The following is a 19488-nucleotide window of genomic DNA, read 5'->3' as shown; positions in this document are numbered from 1 at the left end:
CTCCACTTATTTCATTTGGCAGATTCCCTGAAACAACCCCAAGGGATTTGTGTCTCCTCATCATCATTATTATTTTTTTTATTTCCTTTTGGAAAACTGTAAACAATTAGAAAACACCATAAGCCAAAAAAATGGCAATTTCTCTAATGTCTCTAAGTCTTTCTTTATATTAAAACTTTTCTTTTTTTGTAGTTGAGCCACAGTGTGCCTCTTAGAACCTCAGAACCTTTTTAAAATATATTTAATAATTTATTTTTATTTATTATTTATTTTAAACTGTCCTCACTCCCATGGAAACACTTTGGGAAGGTTTGCCTCGTCTTTCTTCCTCCCCAAGAACTGCTTAATTATTTTTCAGTCAGACTTTCTCCTTCTTTTAGGCTTTAGTGGTGCAGGCATCTCTCTTCCTACATCACCACCACTTTCTCCACTTCACTGTGCAGTAAACATGTTTCCTTACATAGAGAAATGGGGGTGTAGGAACATGCAGATAGTATGTGGAATGCAGAAGCTTGTTGGCCAGAATAATTCTGATTTACTAAAATTCCACGGTGCACACATTTCTTAAATCTGATTTATTAATTTTGTGTGTGCACTTATTTTTGCACAGGGTAAGAACATTTCTACACACATGTCAATGAGACCCAAGATTGTCTGGGAGAATGTCCTAAAATTAGAAAAAAAAATATTGGCATGAGACACATGCTCTCAGTCTGTCACAGTCCCATTTCAAAGTGCTCTTTTATAAAAAAAAAAAAAATGCAATAAACAAACAAACAGGAAAAAAAACAAAATTAAAATCGACCCATTTCAACATGTCAGACCCAACAATGATCCACAAACATCAAAGAGGGCATAAAAGACACAAACCTCATTGTCATCAGTGCACACAGACCTCTCCAAAAATCACCTTTCACGTTTGTACTCTTTGCTCAACACTGAAATGCTTCTAAAATACAGCTTTACACTGAACGCTCTCACGGTGAAAGGCAGAGTTTGTGATAGGACAGCTTCATGAGACTCACAAGTAATAAATACAAATTGATTTTACAAAAATACTAGCTTAAGTTAGTTTGTCGCTTGCAGCTGTTTTTAGAAGCTTCTCTGCAAACATTAAATACCTGTGGCATCAAACAGCAGCAAGATTCATCCATAGGCTTCTCTAAAGTAGGAAAGTTGGACACATTTATGGAAACAATATGTGGAAACAATACATGATAAAGTGCAGAAGGGAGGCTGTGAGGAGTGTAACCACCAGAATATGGTAAATAATAAATAAAAAAAACTCCCCTACAGGGCTTAATTGAGAGTTTTAGCTCATTGTTTCACAAGCTTCACAGAATGTATCATTGTGATAAAATCCATGCTGAATCATAAAAGTCACCACAGAACCATGCAATTACTTTAATTTTTAGTTTTCAAAGACATTAAATCAAAAATGGCCAAGCACAGAAGGGGCTCTAGAGAGTGAATTATAGATCAAAATTACCAAGAACGGGATCAAACAGGAAATGAAAAAACCTTTAGTATTCAGGACATCTTTCTGTAGGTCTCCAGTATATACTGTATCTCAGTGTAGCGGTATGCTCTGAGATTACCACTGAGTCTGGGAATTGACAGAAAAACTCCCAGATGTGCTGGCACAGAAACCGAGCAGGTTGTGTATCTCTTTTTACCTCTAACAGGATGTTAAGATGCAACATATTAGCCTTTTTTAAAATTAATTATTTAGTTAAGTGTACAAATTTACCATTGAGCAAAATTTTTATGATACACCAACAAGCTACATCTACACTATATAATGTGTTTTTAAAAAATGTAATCCATTGAACCCTCAATACGAATCACATTGTCGGGGATTCTTCTCCCAATCTGAGTCCATGTTTACAGCTGATAGATTGTCCAATGTGCCTTGGCTTTGCCGCCGCAATAATCAATCCAGTGTGTCACTGCACAGAAATTCAAACTGGGTGTGGGCCAGATTCCATCTACACCACACGGTTGACTGTTTAAGGACAAAAAAAAACCAAAAAAAAAACTGCAACTCAGCAAGTTTAAACAAGAAAGAGTGGCAGATTATTAGAGAGTACAGCAAAACACGAGGGGAAAACAGCTGAAGAGCAACACTTGGCTGCATTAGCATGTCCAACAATCTGCATGTGCTTAATCACAGATTCAGCACATTGGAAGAAACTAATTGGTGAGCATATGATCTGAGAGTAGAACAATACATCCTAACTGACACGTAAATAGAAAAAAAGAGATGCAAATAAAGAGTAAAGTTTATTGAAGTGGTTTGGGAGTGAAAAACTGAAGCAGTCTGTTCAGGAATTTATTCTTCAGACTTCATAAGTTCATCATCTTATATCTTGTTAGTTACTTCCTGTTTTATTTTGGTACTCATTTGCCTCTTGTGCTTTGTATTTAGTTATCTTTCCTCCTTGTCTCATTACCTGGAATCTGTTCACCTGTGCCTCACTTCACCTAATTGCATTGCATTGTGTTTGTATATGTAGTGGTGTCTTCGCCTCAGGTCTTGTCAGTGTCTGTTTTTGCTCTCTGTTTTTCCACCAGTTTACAGTTTAAATAAAGGTGCGTTTTCAGTTTTTCCTGTTGTCTTAGGAGTCTGCATTTGGGTCCTCTTTCTGCAAATATATGACAGTTTTCCCTAGTGTGACTGTGACAACTAAATTTACTAATCATAAATGAATCTGATTTGCATTACATTACAGTTAACTACATATATTAGTATAGACTGCTCTTACACACAGAGATAAATTTATGAGTTCTGTGGGTTCTATGTCATATTTTATTTTACAAACTAGCAAAGAGATTTAATTCCTCTTTATTCTAAAAATGTAACCTGCTGTGTTTGGGTGACAGCTCTCAACCAAATGTCAAGGGCTTCTTTTTATTCCCATTCCATGCTTGTGTACATCAGATGATATGTTTTTATTAACATAACCATAATTAACATCAATACAGTTTCTACTTTAAGGCTTAGCATCTCTGCAGATGCCCAGGGGGATCCTTCATGACTGACTGATTTGATGAGTTCAATATCACCAGTGTGGTATCTGGGTCTATTCTACGCTGTGTATTCCTAAATAGGATCCAGTAGTTGACGGTTGATGGAGGCTATCCGACAGAAGCACCTCACCTCTATCTCCTAAATTATCTTGAGCAGACCCTCTGTCTTTCTCTCTCCGTCTGTCCCTTGGCTGTCCCATCCATTACCATCACTCCCCTTTTAACACATTTCAGCTCTCCCTCTCATGCACATACACCATTTCTCATCAATTCTTGCCCATCTTACTTGGCACGCCTACACTGATAATCATAGATTTGGACTTCATTTCATTTGTTTCTCCTTCTTTGGTTTGTGTACAGTGGCAGGTTGCCAAGGGTATGCATCTAAATGATTTTATTTATGGCAGCAGTTTAGAGTTTACTGGATATCTGATTACACTTGTTTTGATTAGATTTCCTAAAAGCTGTACTAAGAATACAAACAACTAACCTGAGAAAATTTCCCAAGTGTACTGTAAACCTGCTATTTCATTCTGAGCCATTCCAGTTTTTATATTTTGACTGTGATTTGGATAGCAATAACACACAAAAACTCTGAAAACAAAGTGTTTTTTTAAACAACTGTATTTTTTTTTTCCTGTTATGCTGTGAAGCACTTTGTGACATTTGTCTCGAGAGGTGCTATAGAAACAAATGTATGTATAACCAAGAGGTATAATTTCTGGTGACCATTTTCAGTTTTACTTAATTAAATTAAAACACACTAGGTCAGGTGTTTCAAAGAGAGGCAGACAGAAGAAAATAAATTAGATGAAATGTCTATATAAGGCCTTACAGAGGGTTATAGTAGTCCATTTATATCGGTATTGCTGCTGGAAGTCTAGACCAAATGCAGTTTTGGCTGACTGATTTTACATGCCAGCTTATTTATTGAGACCATAAAAGGATCCATAAATAGGAGCCACAGTTAGAAACAAAGGTCCAAACTATATTTCAGTTGTACTGATGTTTTAAACTATAGTTTGCAAAACTTTAATGTTTAAAATATCAGTTGGCCTTATTCTATGCTCTAAGGAAGTGGCAAGCTCGGTTTAATGCTGCCTATACATAAAAAAGTGAACAAATACACTGAAGTTGATTACATTACTGTGAGTCTTTTTATAGCTTTAATATTTCTGGGTGACTAAATTAACCCTTGTGAAATATTAATGATTTTGGAAAAACAGAAATAACAGTAAATCTATACACATCTCCATTAAGACAAGCAATGAATGGGGTTGAAGGATAGTGTAGGACACTGGTGCTGTGGGACATTTCAGAACTGAGGTCTTACATAAACACACCACTATTGATTCTCAGACATGCTGGCTACAAAAAGAACGAATGGTTTGCAGCAAGAACCAAGGCAAGGGACAGTGTGAACTATTTAAAGTCTCATGCACTATTTTGCATCTGTTTTTATACCAGCAGGAATCTTTTGTTTTTTTGTTTTGTCAGCCGAGTCAGGGCTGCAGTATTGGCTGTCGCTGGTGACAGGCCGGCCTGTCAGGTTCACTTATGTTTAATGATCGGTACACTGAGCCAAAGCCAGCTAGTCAGGTTCCATCACTGTGGTAGTACCTGCCTCAGTTTAAACAAAAGTGAAGATATTCAAGCGCTGAAAGACCTCTTCAGTGATCCCCGTGTGGAATTTCTCTCATGTTGCACTGCTAGCATGTGAGCCTGTTTTTTGGAGTTAAAAAGATGAAGTAACAGCAAACAGTATTTTTTTTTCTAAGAAGAACGCTGACATTTCATTAAGTTTATTTACTTTCCTGAGTTGCATTAGAAGATCTATCCAACTCCTACTGTTTACAGAACCAATATGCAACTTCAGCAAGTGCTTAACTGAATAGAAATCGTTCTGAAATTTAAGGATGCAGAGGACTTCAGGTCGAAGCTAACAATATTAGCCCCGCTAACCTATTTCAAACAAATAGAATTAAAAGTAAAGGATGTGTTTTCCAAGGGGTTATGGTCTGGATTTTTTCTTGACATTTCTGCTGGTTAACTATTGAGCTAACTAATTCCCTTTGTTGAGCTAAATTAATATAATAGTGGGTACAGAATTTTAATTACAACAATCTTTAAAAAAAAAAAAAAGGTTAATTTCTTTACTAAAATAACATTTCCCCCAAATTTCCAACTAACCTCATAAATTATACAACCTAAGCACTAATCTCGTTTTTCTATTACTGTAATGTGTTTACATTATGCATGATTCCAACTACCCATCTCCCTATCGAGACCAGAAGCGGGAATTCATTTCCCCATCTGAGAAGCAGGTGGGTGAGGGCAGGGGGCACTAGCTGAGCCCACCAGGCTTCATCTATCACGCTGTGACAGGAGCCATTAGAGCATGGAAGAGCATCTGTGGAGCCCCAGGTAAAAATGTATGGGGTGGGCTGTGTTTCTAATGCACAGCAAGGGTATGTATGGATGTCACATTTGTATACTGACTCTATACACACAAATTGGCATGTAAACATGTGCTGCACATGTACATATGTTTGTATGGACGTCCCATCTCCCATGTGCCCTTACAGTTTCCTCCATCGTCATTAGGTCAAGACTTGCTAGACCCACCAGCTCCACAACACCTGAGCTCTCAGCCCAGGGCAGCTGTTACTCTTCAGACACATTCCACCCACGCACACACCTCATGCATGTGCACTAACTGCACAAGTGTGAACAGAAAAGAGGAGGTGAGAAAAGATAATATTTATGCGTCTGACATTCACTAAGGGCCACGTGGGTCTCATCCCAGATTTAGAAATTAATTTCCAGTGGTTCCTTCGTCAGATCTTGAAAGTGATCAAAAGTGATTGCAGAGGAATGTCTCAAGTTTCTTTGAAGATGTATTTGAACTCTTGTGCACTTGGGAGTTGCTGTAGCTTGTGCAATATTGACATTGACATGGCATCACCAAGACGCTCTTTATCCAGTTTATACTTTCAAAGCATAAAATTTCAGCACTGTATCTTTAAAGGATTTCTCATGGCACAGTCATATCAGCAGTGTGAGCCCCTTAAGGACTCTGGCACATACAGTACTTATACAGCATATTAGCCATTTTCCAGAAGGTGAAAAACATTAATACTTTCTTTTTTCTAGTTAAATAAGATAGAAGAGTATAGCATTATGTGGACACGATGATTCAAACAAAAGAAAGATGGGCCCTCACACATTTACAAAAAAAAAAAAAAAAGCATTTCTTAAAGGGAAAAGTAGTGGTGAAAATAAACCCCAAACATAAATACATGGCCTAGCATGTCTTATTTCTCCCATTGTTAGAACTTGCAATCAGGCCAGTTTCACCATCTTCAATTGTCTAAACATTCATTTTATTTGTCAGCTAACAAAGAAAGAGCACCAGGTCCCACGAACAAACAGTTTATTGGATTATGCTATGGAATAAATTCATTAGATTACATTAAAACATTCATCATTAAGCATTCCTTCCTCAGCTAAATTGGGACACATAATTGTGTTTCAGTATCTCTTTTTGAAAATGAGCCTATTAACTAATGCTGTGCAGGAAACAGTCTCATAAAAAGCACATTTTTCCACATAAATTGTGGTTACACCATTGCCAACTATGTTACATTTGAATGCTATAAAGTCATTGCCTTTGGAGTAGCAGGATACATAGCAACACATGGCCATAAAAGCTTTAATCAGGCACAAAGCAACTGGTGAGCATCAGCATTGTAAAGGTCAGCTTGAGTAAATAATTTAATGACAGATGTTTTTATATATGGATGAGTGTGTCGAAACACACACACACATCTATATAGACACATCACATGTCTAAAGAACCAATTAGAAGGCATTGTAAGCAGAAGGCAGAAGTGCCAATTATTAACAGAGTAAGTGTTGGTAAATTCAACACTAAACACAGACTAATGACTGAAGGGAGGAAAAATAAGTGGGGGAGGGTAAGATTTCTCAAAGGTACATGTCAAACTTGAAGTTATGTATCCATCCATGCATTGATTTTTCTCAGCCAACTTTGGGTTCTGGGGGGTGTGGGTGATGGAGGGAGGGGGATGCCTGAAGATGCCAAAACCTTTGAATCTGGCATCACCGCTCATGCAACATGTGTTTATTTAATTGCTGTCTAATCATATTGTTTCCCTCAACTCTCTTTCGTTTTTTGTTCTTTCAGAGGAGTGTGCAACACAAGCAGAGAGTCCTACACTTGCATTTTACACAGAATGCAACATGTGTAAAATATTTGATATTTACAATGTAGTGGAAAATATGAAGATCTCTTTATGGAATTTCTAATATCAGGGACATGCTAGTTTAATTAAGTGGGGTGTAACTGCATCCATGTAAGCACAAAAGCAGAAAGAGGCGCCTGTAGAATTACCAAACAAATCAGTTCCATGAACAATATGGCCGGATCTAATTTAAATTTGAATATTTTAAGTTATCTCTCTTTGCACAATTGATTTTAATTTTTAAATTTTGCAGTAAATATTAAAAGTGCATGTCAATTGCGCTTCGTAGGTGTAAAATAATAGCTGTTAAATTGTACAGCGACGTCTATCAAAGTATTTCTGTTTCTATAGCCCCCTGCAACCAGATGGTCTTCCAACTTTAGAAGCCACAGCCTGTTTTCTAGAATGAAACTGGATAACGAACAGCAATTGAGTTAATTATTTGCATAACCCCTTTTTCCATACCCAGGGGATCATAGCAATGGGTGTGGCCAGCAGAAGTTTGTTTGGATTTAAATCTAAAGACACTGGAACAGCTTGCCTTGAACAGGATAATACACCAGAGTATGAGGTCTAGTAGAACTGTGTTTTATTTGGGGCTGGGACACAATCTGGGGACACAAAGGGAGTACATTGTGGGATCTTAAAGAAAAAGGTACAGTACAACTAGTTTTAGTTTTACATATCGCATCACATGCACATCACTCTCCTGTCCCACGATGTTATGCAAATTTCAACACATTAAAAAAAAATTCAGTCAAGATAATACCCATGCATTACCTCTTGCCTCTGATTTGTATGCAGAGTCTGCAGTCAAAGTCTCGATAAAATGAGTTATGAATCTACATGGAATTACAGTGACGCTCTCAGTCTCGACTGCCTACATTCTTTAAACTGCACACAGAAGCCACAATGACACAAAGGGAGATTTGCAGCAGATATAAAACTCTAATGTAATTGACTGTGCACCACAATCAGATAAGCAACACTAAATGTCAAATGACTCCAGCTGAGTGGAGCTTGGCGATAAAATGTATAGTGCCCATTATGGTCTGTCAGTCATTCAACAAGCCAGCCTCTTTAACCCGAATGAGGAATGGTTTCTTGAAATCAAACATGGAAAAAGCGAGGACAAGGTGACAGATCCTTTTTCCCTGCTTTTATCCCTCGTTTCCCTCTTATCACAGAATATTAATGTTACGGTGCCACTGTGGGGAATTAGCAGCCAGTTTTTCAGCACCTGATAAATCTCGAGCCTCAATTTAAAGGGCGAAATGTATTTATTTTCACTGTGATCATCATTTGCAACACTGTGTACAATGTAAATTTCATATGGGCAGTTGAAGGCTCAACTTGCCCTGAGGAATAACTCCTCCCTGCTTACCATTACTCAAAGTGACTGCCTCGCTCTACTGAGACAGAGAGAGACAAATGTACATGGTGCAATAATGAACTGTTTGCCATTTGGGTAAGAGATTGGGTCACAATACTCACATACATACATACTCATGAGAACAGAGTACTATGATATTTCATCACAGACATTCATATAAGAAAGAAACCTCCCAAGTTAACATGATTGAAGTGATGATGACAGATCTCTGGCTGTTCTTGCTTTTATGTTGTCTGTGGTGTGACTAAATGATATGCTATGATAATGATGGTTGTCAGCTAAAGTTAGGAAAATCAAGCCATGTATGGCAAACTCACTTCCAAAAAATATCCTTTTTTTGCAGTCTTGTCTCAAAAAAACTTTGTTTTCCAACTGTGCCTGACAACCCACAGCTCCTTATTTGTCTCAGTGCAAAGTAACTCACTATGACTGAGCTGCAACCTCACTTCTCTCCATGTTCCAAATATCTAGTTTGTCACATTTGTTAATTTATTTTTTTAGTGTTTAAGTCCTTTTGACTTACTTAGAAGTTGTTGAACGTGATTTTATCTTGTGAGTGTGTAACACAGAGGTAGCCTGTTTGGGTTAGTGTGTAATACTGAAAAGACCCTACTAAATTCTACCCTACAAACTTTGAAGTTATGATATTTTATCATAGTTTTGACTGAACAACAATGACACTGCTTTAAAGAAAGGTGATTTGAACATTTGAAACACTACAAGGATTTAAGTTTAGAGGGTGCTTTAAGAAAAAAAAAACAACTTTTTTAAAAGTATATTTAATTATTTCTCTGTTGTATTACAGTATGATACTTTTATTCTGTTTTAAACTGTTTATGGACTTAAGAAGCAATTTTATGTATACCATTTTGGCAACACACCAAGCTACAGAAGCTACACTGGATGAGCTGTGGTGATACTTGCCAATTTAGTTGACCATGATGGCAAACCATGAAAGAACTCTATAGGGCCAGCTCTGTGCTTTTTTTTTTTTTTTTTTTGGGCAAAGACAATTGAATCAGCAGGGTTTTTGGATTTTCAATCAAAAGTAGAAAAACTGTCAGCTTTGAGGCATCATCTCCTGCTGCCCTTTTGGCTCTGTTTCCTCTCTGGTCTAGCCATGCCTGACAAGCCATTAGAAGGTCTGTCTGACTGCTGCAATGGATGGGCAATATTCCAGACAACACAAGTCAGATAAGGCTTAAATCATGAGAGGACAGCTTGGAGATGAAGCTAGAGTCCCTCAACCATCATTTCTACACTATGCTGAGCACTAAAAGGGAGAGGATAGAGGTGACAGGGAGAAATATCTAATTTTCAATTTAATATTTTCTTCTTTTGTCTATCCTCGCTGACCACGACCCCTCTTTGCCACATAATATTTCTAAAAGTGCTGTTTTTTTGCTGGAATATGCTAGAGAGTTACCCTCTCATTGGCTGCTCTGAAGCCCTTTTGTCACGACTGTGCACATGTCTGGTTGAATTTGTGATGATGGCTGGGGATTCAGGGATGTCACATCGACTGAACAGAAAGCTGTAAATAGTTCTGACAAGAGCTGTTGGGGGAAACTGGTTGAATGCTTCAAAAGCGACAAGAAAATATAAAATGACCATCACTTTTTATTATCTCAGCTGTTTCTCCTGAAAAATATTTCCATTTCCTTCTCTTTCTATCATTGAAAGCCATCTGAATACATAGACACACACTTCAGGTGAAGCATGGACTTTAATTTTAAAAAGCTCACATTGATTTGCATGCAGAAATTTCTAACATAACCTACAGAAATCAACTTTTCAATACTGCTTACCAAATGCTTGGCACATTGAGTTGTGCAGAAAAAAAACACAAGCTGAGAACAGTTTACCTTGTAAAGGAGCGTGACGATCTGTCGCAGTTTGAGCCTGTGGAAAATGCAGACATCGTACAGCGCTGATACAGCCAGAACGGTTACTCCGAGTTCCTTCCAGAGCATGCTGCAAGCAGCACAACCCAAGCTACCAAGGAACCAGGCCACGAGCCGCCAGGACCCAGCACGGCCCCGCAGGCTACAGTGACGCATGTAACACAGCAGCGACAATAAGAAGAAAAGGGCAGCACCTTCATCAGCTCGGCCGACAACGCCCGCCACTGCCTCGGTGTGAATTGGGTGAGAGGCGAAGAGCAGGCCAGCCAGCAGGCTCCAAAATCCACCTCCGAGCAGCAGGCGAGCAAGTGAGGTAAACAGGCCTGTCACAGCCCCATGGAGGACCACATTAACCAGGTGGTATCCCCAAGGCTCCAGCCCACCCACAGCATGATTAAGGCGGAAGGAGAGGGTGCACAGGGGTCGGTAAGACTTATGGCTGCCGCTGTGTGTGAGTAAGGTGCCCCAGAAGTCATCGTAGAAGATGTTTGTCCAGGGCGTCTCTGGAAGCAGGTCCTGATTGGTCTTAATTGCACGGCTGTAAAGAGAAAAAGAAAGGTCAGAAAAGAACTTACAACTGATTACAAGATATCCAGTCTATATAAGTTACTGTATATGGACATATCAAATCAATATTTGATGCAGTACTGTATGTTGACATTTTTGTCAATTTGATAATTGCACATTGCTTCAGTGCCTGACTACTGGTCTTTGACATTCAACAAGTGCAGCAAGTGAACACAGTATTCATGGTATATAGTTTCTACTGGCAAGGCACAGAAAATCCTTCAATGAAGCTGCGCGGCTATTCTTTCACATTGTGGACTAAGGAGAAAGAAAAGGTTGTGGTGAAATGAAATTTTGCATTTGCCTTCAGCTTTAGCCTGAAAGTGTGGTCATGTGGCATTCACACACAGAAAATCATAGGGTGAACTGTAAGTTCTGGGCAGCTTTGCCACCACCACTTTGGGATTAAGCAAGAGAACCACACCCAAACCAACAAATACAAGCACACAGTGAGCAATTTTCTGAAGTTAAGAAATAAGGTGGCCTGAGATGACAATTAACTTGGCAGCTCAATCTGTCTGCCGCAGAGAACAAAGGAACACATCTGAAAAAAGTGAGGTAAGTGTCCATGACTAAACACAATTAAAAACATTAAATGTGTAATTTTGGCCTCTACTGGCAGGCACGGCCACCAAATAAAAGACCAGTTAGACTTCTCCTGACAGGGTTGAACCTACATGACCTATCCTAATGCTGCTACATTAGCCACAAGCTGTGCGTCAGTGGTTGTGGCCACAGCCAACAGGGGTCAAGGAAGGGGGAAAGGAAGGCATGTTTCTCCCTACAGGAGTCCTTACATAGATGTAAACTGATTTCCTTTCTATTCTATCACGCTACAAGGTGTCTGACAGAGCGTCAGACCTCTGCTGCATTTTTTTGTTTTTATCTGGTTGCTGATGATTTAACAACCATCTCCAGAGAGACAGTGGTTACAATAAAAAAAAAAAAAACAGGTTGTAATTGCAAGCATGATAGATGGTACATGACAAGCGATAACAAGCCAAATGCACCCGGTTGTAATCCGTCCTCACGGTAGTCACAATTAACGCACAATTAGTTAGAAGACAGATGGGAGAAGGTGAGATGGCGTCTTCAACAGCGCATGGCAAGCAGTTTTTTTTTTTTTTTAAATATATGATTTAAATAAACACAAATCTAAGAAAAACGAATGAAATATAAAAGCAGTTCTCTCAAAAGTAATGAACTACTTCCTCAGCCACTCTGAGACTTTAAGCAGAACACTTTACCTTGGCAAAAGCCCACCAAATAACTGCCATCTCTCAAAAGCAGAAAGCTCATGAGATGTTTGGTGTGGTTCAATGGGGATTTCAGCATTCATCAAATCGCAAAATGATCCATCACCAATCCTCTGTGAAAATGGTGAGTAGAAATAGCCCCACTTATGATGGATCTAAGGGAAATAAACACTACCAGGCCAGAGGATGTTGGAAAGGGCATGGAAAGAATCAACAGGGATATAATAGAAGTGCCTTGGATGTCAGCAGACAAATGATCGGGTTTTCAACCTTCTCCAGTCAGACTGAAGGAGGCTCTAAACCTCCACCAGCAGGCTCAAGAATCAGTAGCCCAACTCTCCACTTCATGACTCAGATATGCCAGTTTATTTTATCTGGCCCATTTGTCAAGTGAGATCTTCATCCCTCTGCAAAATGCTCACATAAGAGGCATTATGGTTCAATTACATCTCAAAGCCATTTTGGATAGCGTGTACTCTTTTCTCCATTGCACAGTGTGGTGGAACCAAAGGGGCCAGATACATTATATATTGCCTCAAAACCACACCAGATTTTTCTGGCAGCAAAGCACAGACAGAAGCCAGTGTGAGGCAGTCAAAGACCTGCTGCATTTATGGCCTTGGCTTCCTCAGTCACCGTGCCAGGACTCACTTCTCAGATTGTCTCCTTCTCATGTGTCACAGAGGCAAGTGAGCACCTAAGACACCATCGTCAATGAGTAGGGAATCGAGAAATGCGTGTGTGTGTGTGTGTGTCATCTCAATCCACTCTGCAACAACTACACAGTGAAGAATGATAGACACCTACAACTGAATTAACACATTTGCATTATGGATAATGGTCAGTTTCCCTCAGTTTATTTCTAATTATAAACCCACTGCTTTTTTGTCATCATCATCATCATCATCATCATCATCATCATCATCATCATCAAACCCTATTACTATACCAGCTAAGAGGCCAGCTGAAGAGGAAGGTTGAGTTTCTGTTGCTGGCTGGGCCCATTCCTCAGCAGAGCTGGCAGCAGGAAGGACCTCTCTGTGCACTGCAAGCCTTTTCCAGCTGAGAGCACATTCCTCCTTCAACCGCCAGCCTGTACAGTGACTCCCAAAGGAATGGACAGATCGTGTGGCTACTAACAAGAGAAGCCCCAGAAAACCTTCTCCATCTCCCATTACTCTTTCTCAATCATCTGCTTCTGGCTCCCATCCACAATCCCTCCACAATTTGCCTGGATCTCATTCACGTGCTTTAATCTGTCACATTTGTTTTCTTGTCAGAATGCAGACTGAAACAGAGGGTGACGTCAGAAACTGCAGTTTTATCCCTGTTGAGATTTGTTTTTCTCATATGAGCAACGTTTTTGATTATTTACATAACGGCATGTTTACTTACACAGCATGAAATATTTAACAAGAAGAAAACGGCTGTTGTGTAAGGCTTCCGAGCCTAGAGGATGCGTTCTGCTACGCACGCTTCACCTAAGGAGAGTAACTGTGGTGAAACCAGAAACCTGAAAGATGTTAAAAACATTTCCTAAACCCAATATTTTTAGAATAGCGTAAGGTCACCAAAACAAGATTGTGTGTGATCCCGCTGAACAGAGAAAACAAAGACAGCATGGTGTCTGTTTGTATCACGTGCCTGACTAACTCCCCCCTCATAGCTTTACAAAAATGATAATTTCCATAACACCATTTCTGAAAGCCAAGCTGGGACACTGACCGTGCAGTCAGTCTTTCTGTTTTTGTCAGACATTCTTTGCTCAATGTCAAATTAGAAAGAAAAAACAGCCTTACTTTTGTCACTACCTGAGCATACAGTAGGTTATGTTTTGTTGCGGGTTTGTTGTAGAAACTAAAGGCTCAATTTCATGAAATATGTTCAAGAGGTGGATCATGGGCAAGGGAAGAACCAAATTTTGATGCAGACCCAAAGTGTTTTGGAAATATATACAGATTATTACCATGGATTTGGTTACAGATTGCATATTAAAGATGAGTGGACTACTGGCCTTGGTAGATGTCTTCTAAGACCACTTGATGCAATTATAAACCCAAAATAAATGAGAGAGCTAGCCTCTTTTCCACTGGAATGGTTTCATTTTATAATATGAATGCAGAAGTAGTAGGATGAAGAAAAATAGCCAGATCTAATGACTACTGGATTCCATGTTAAAACGCCATCTAAAATTGAAGATTGATTGGCCGTTTATGGTTCAGAGACTAAGCAGTGGCAGCACATGGGAGATGAGCCTGGATATTAGAAAAGAGATTGAAAACCAAGGACATGTCATCATCAGGATTTTCCCTTTACAAGTACTCAATGAATTTGAGATGATGCTATGAGGGAAATACAGCTGCATGACCAGACTAAAACCCCTCTTTGCAAATCCTCCAAAGCCTTAAGGAAAATTACATAAAAACAGGCAAACCATCCTCACCACAGAATGCATGTAGACTGAGCTTCTGTCCAGAAATAAATAACACAAGAGTAAAGCAGAGGATTGTTGTTAAGTAACTAATGCTTTATATGGCTATAAAGAATAAAATGTGCATTCAAGAAGTAAACAGGAAGCATATAAATATCCAAACACTAAATTCTACTAGTAGGAGGCTTCTTTGTATGAGTCAGGTCCCAGTTGAACCTGATTATTGGATCCTAGTTGAACCTGAAACATTAGTTCAAAGTTCGTGATGAGGATGGGACTAAACAGCTCTCAATCTGGATATTGGTACACTGAAGAGAAAGTCAGTCTTTTAAAATAAAAGAGCTATAAAGATTTTCATTTGTGACAGCATGTGTAAAGAAAATCAAGCGTGGTTAGAGTTGGGGAAAGTGAGCGAAGTTCTGCCAACTATATGTCATCATGGAGATTCAATATCTAAAAGAAGCCCAGTAGTATTTTTAGTCTGCCCAAAGAGAAACAGGGATAGGCCATTCAGTGTTTCCTGAAAGCTCTTTGTCCAGTTTTTCTTTTCCTGAGCATGCTACCAGGTTAACAGCATACCTCTACCACTCGTATGTTACCCATATATAAAAGTATATTTTTTAAAATTTTATTTACTAGAATAACAAATAATTAAATAAATAAATAAACAGTACCACGACTTAGCTCGGATAATTGGAGATGTATATAAAAAGCTGACAGGCCAAAGTTATTTGGTTTGATTTGCTTTTTAGATCCCCACATTTTTTTTCTTTTTTTACCTTAAAGCTAAAATTTAGTTACCACTCCAGTATGAAAGAGTCAGCGACTGTTTTGACATACTTTGCATGAAAAAAAAAAGAGGAAGGTTCAAGAAGACAAACAGAGCCAGAGCCATCTGCTGAAGCAAACACGCTACTGAGGCCACCATAAAATCCCTATTGTCGAGAATGAATAGCTTCTTTCTTCCACTTGACACGTGATTAGCATGTTTATAATAAAATTTCTTAAAACAGCCTGAGTGAACATTATGAATATTTCAGTCTTATTAGTTTTCATTTCATTGGTCTGGAAAAAACAAAACAAACAAAAAAAAACCAATAAATATTCTGAGGTGAGGCACATTTCACGTCTCTATATTAATTCTCTTCAAACAAGATCAAATTTTATAAATTGTGCAGTGACTCAACGGAAACCAGTTTCTTTTTTACCAGCATTAGGAGCAATTTAGGAGAAGAGCAGTGCACTATTATTCCTTACTGTGGATCTCTGATGCCTCCTTCAATCACTTTAATTGATGACAGGGGTGAGAGCAAAAATGGATGAGATGGTGGCCGAGTAGGCAATCAACGTGAAGGTTGGGGACAAACGAAATGATGGCTCAATCTGCTCTTACTCCTGAAAAACAATTCTGCCAATTAATATTCTTTCTATGTGCATGTAATCTGTATGTGCCTAGTACCATAGAATACTATATACTGAAGTGTTAAACTACATTTTTAGTGTACCCAGTTTTATGCTGCCTGTTTTCTTGGATTTATGTTCGCTTTGTTTCTTTCTAATAGTCATACACTCCATAACCATGGATAGGTTGCTACAATTGTAGTTTAAAGTGCAAAAATATGTGTAATATACCACATTGTGTGCAGACACACATACACACACACACACACATCAACACACAAAGAGAAACAAAAACCACGGGCTCACTCAAAGGAATCTAAGTGGTCTTCAGAGAGGAGCAAATCACCCAGCAGCACTCCTAACCCTCCCGAGCTCTTCCCTCAGATATATTTGCATTGCTCCACTGGCACAATCGCAGACCCTCACTCCATTTCATGGCACAGTAGACAAGCAAACACTGGGACACTGAGTCTGGAGTAGAGCAGGCTAGTCCAATATTGCAGAGAGCTCACCGAGTGCCCGCGCCTGCTGCCTAGCATTTCTGATCAGCCTTTCTGTGCTGTACAGGATGGCCACACTAGGGTGTGAACTGAATGCTGATCACCAGAGCTAAGACAGCCAGCAAAACATCCAACCAACCAGTGAATCACACTTCTCTTCGGCCAACTGGACTGACAGAATCCGGAATCCCGGCAGTCTAGTACTGAATCCCATGGCGTAAAGTTGCCAAGGGTATATTTGAGCCTCTTCACAAAGCTATTTGATTAAAGAAAAAAAAATCTGGAAGTCGATTAATTTCTCCTGAAAAACTTCAGTTCATGGAAACACACTTCTTCAGAATAAAATATTGTCTTTCTGTTGTAAAGAATGTTGTTGATGATCTTCAAAAGAGAAAATGGTTCACTGTCCAAACTCACAGTATTCTAAATAAATCATCTAAATGTCACATTTTCAAGCCAAGTGTAAAGTTGTGTGATGTTTATAGCTGATTCCAGGTGCAAGAGACAATTATGGGAGCTGCCCATGCGGAGCAGAGTGATATACACTCTGATTATTGTATCTAATAAATCTGTCAGCATGTGCAGGGCTGTGAGAAACAGCAAAGAGCTCCTCTCCCTCACACATATCCCTGTCTTTCTCAGGCACTAACTCTTTTCTCTTTTGTGTCCGGTGTTCTGTAAGAAACTGCTTGTTTTGCATAAATGCTGACTTTAGCATGTTAACATGTTCGAAGGGCTAATGCTAATCTGAAATATTCAAATCACTTGGTGTCTCCTTAGGCCTTTTACCAATTTAAGACAAAATCTGGAAACGTTTCCATTATGTTAAGTTCCATTTAGTGTTTTAAAATAAATGTCACAGCCCAACAAGACTAAAGCTGTTATCCTCAGACTATTCTAACTCCATTTTCCCCCACGCTGACCCATGTCTAATGCCGTGGTAGTCACCCAGGCTCTGCTCGGAGGGGGCCACTTCACAGCACTCTTCCTCACAACAGGAGGCTTTTGTGCGCTCTGACCTTCTTGGGCACATGGTAATAAATTTGTTTGACTTGTTCCTTCTCTCATGTTCAGGGTGCGTCTCTTTCACACTGAGAAAGAGTGAAGGAGTGCAAAAGCTACTCTTCCTTGGTTTGTGGCCGTATTGCATATAAGACCCCTTCAGCCATTAATGGGCGGGTTAGACATTCTGGTTTGGGTCTGGTGGATGATGAACCATGGAAGGGTTCACTACAACCCATATTAGATGGATGGAACAAGAACAGCAGGATGGAAAATTCAGTGCAAGCTAGAGTTCAGACATGTATGAAGAAAAGCAACACGTGAGTGAAAGGCTCATCTTTCTAGCATTTTGCCATCATACTTCCCAAACCCCTTTTACATGGAGGGATTTTACAAGACCCAGCAGCCCTGAAGGTTGAGCATGAATCACCAGCATCACTGCAGAGACCTCTGTTCACCGATGTTTATGGCAGGAGGGCTTAAGTGCAGGAAGGGCCTTTGAGAATGCCAACAGAGCAGAAAGGAGAAGACATCTTTAGTGCCCCTAACATCTTATATCTTCAGCATTTGAAACAGCTGTGCCTTTGCTCAGATCTCATGGATATATATGTTTAAATATGAAGAATCTCCTTTAGTGCAAGCATCCTCAAGGAGGCCATCCTTCTCTGGGCATAGTGATTAGTGGCTGTTTTCTAGAAGCGTTGTGCAATCAGTCAAACACAGACAAATCTGACATAACAAGGGAAGGGAGGACCATACTGTCTTTAACTTTATATAAACTATGATTATATTAGTTATTCTGCAGCGTCTCCCTGTCAACCACTAGACAACAACTTAAAAACAGCACTGAATTGGTGAATTAGGGTAACCTCATATATACAAAGAATCCTTGCATTGATGAATGGCGGCATTCAAGAATGCAGTGCTGAGTAATTTTATTAGATACCATCACAACAGGCCAGTGTTCTCACATTGCTCTCAACCCAGCCTTTTTTAGCTCTCCCATTTAGACTTCAGTGCTAATTGAAGGCATATGTAGCAGACTCACAAAGAGATGGAGAGCCCAAATCGACAGCCACGTGATAGTAATGAGGCGGCTGTCAGTGTTAATGTGGAGGGATGGGCTTTTCAATGACAGACTGGACTGTGAGTGCTGATATTGCTGCTCCATTGGTGTTTGCTTAGTGTCAGATAGCTAGTGTCAGTGAGAGCCTGTACACAGTGATGAAGTTAGGTTTAGGTGGAACAGAAATCTGTTATTAATTTCAACTTCAACTGGAAATGAAAAATCAGGTCGTTGGGGTTAATGCTATGGTTGTGTTGCAAAAAAAGAGATGAAAGATCAACAAAAGTGTCAGCTTCCACTTGATAAACAAGTTTTGTGCATGAATATGGAAGATGGAAAAAATGACTAAGGTGAAATCAGGCTCATCTCCATGGCCTGAAGTCCCGTATTAATACAACAGGAACTCACTGTAAATATCTCCAGCGTCGCTTTCCATTGCGTGAGACTGCATCGCACTGTAAACCCATAAACATGTCCACAAAAAGCCTAAATAGCCTCTTATGTGTTTTTAAATGCTTTGTCTTCCACATGGTGTCAATTTGCATTTTTGTGAGAGGCTCATTTACGCATTTGAAATTTTACAGCCACCAAATCGCACAAACCACACTGCCTCCTTAACCAGGCCTGTGCTTTTTACAGACCTTGAATTTCCTCATTTAGTTTTCCACATAGA

General features: G+C 39.4%; 1 protein-coding gene across 1 annotated transcript in view; it reads right to left on the bottom strand.

The window, feature by feature from the left end:
• The window catches only part of tmtc2b (transmembrane O-mannosyltransferase targeting cadherins 2b), an 82986-nt gene that overhangs the window by 36139 nt on the left and 27359 nt on the right, over positions 1–19488 (bottom strand). The window contains exon 2 of the mRNA XM_030732156.1: positions 10554–11130. Coding sequence (XP_030588016.1) covers positions 10554–11130 — 577 coding nt within the window. The remainder of the gene's footprint in view (positions 1–10553; positions 11131–19488) is intronic.

The sequence above is a fragment of the Archocentrus centrarchus genome, chromosome 6 (assembly GCF_007364275.1).
Source record: "Archocentrus centrarchus isolate MPI-CPG fArcCen1 chromosome 6, fArcCen1, whole genome shotgun sequence".
NCBI classification, from domain to species: domain Eukaryota; kingdom Metazoa; phylum Chordata; class Actinopteri; order Cichliformes; family Cichlidae; genus Archocentrus; species Archocentrus centrarchus.
Note: the sequence above shows the minus strand (reverse complement) of the source record. Positions and strands in the feature narration are given on the sequence as shown.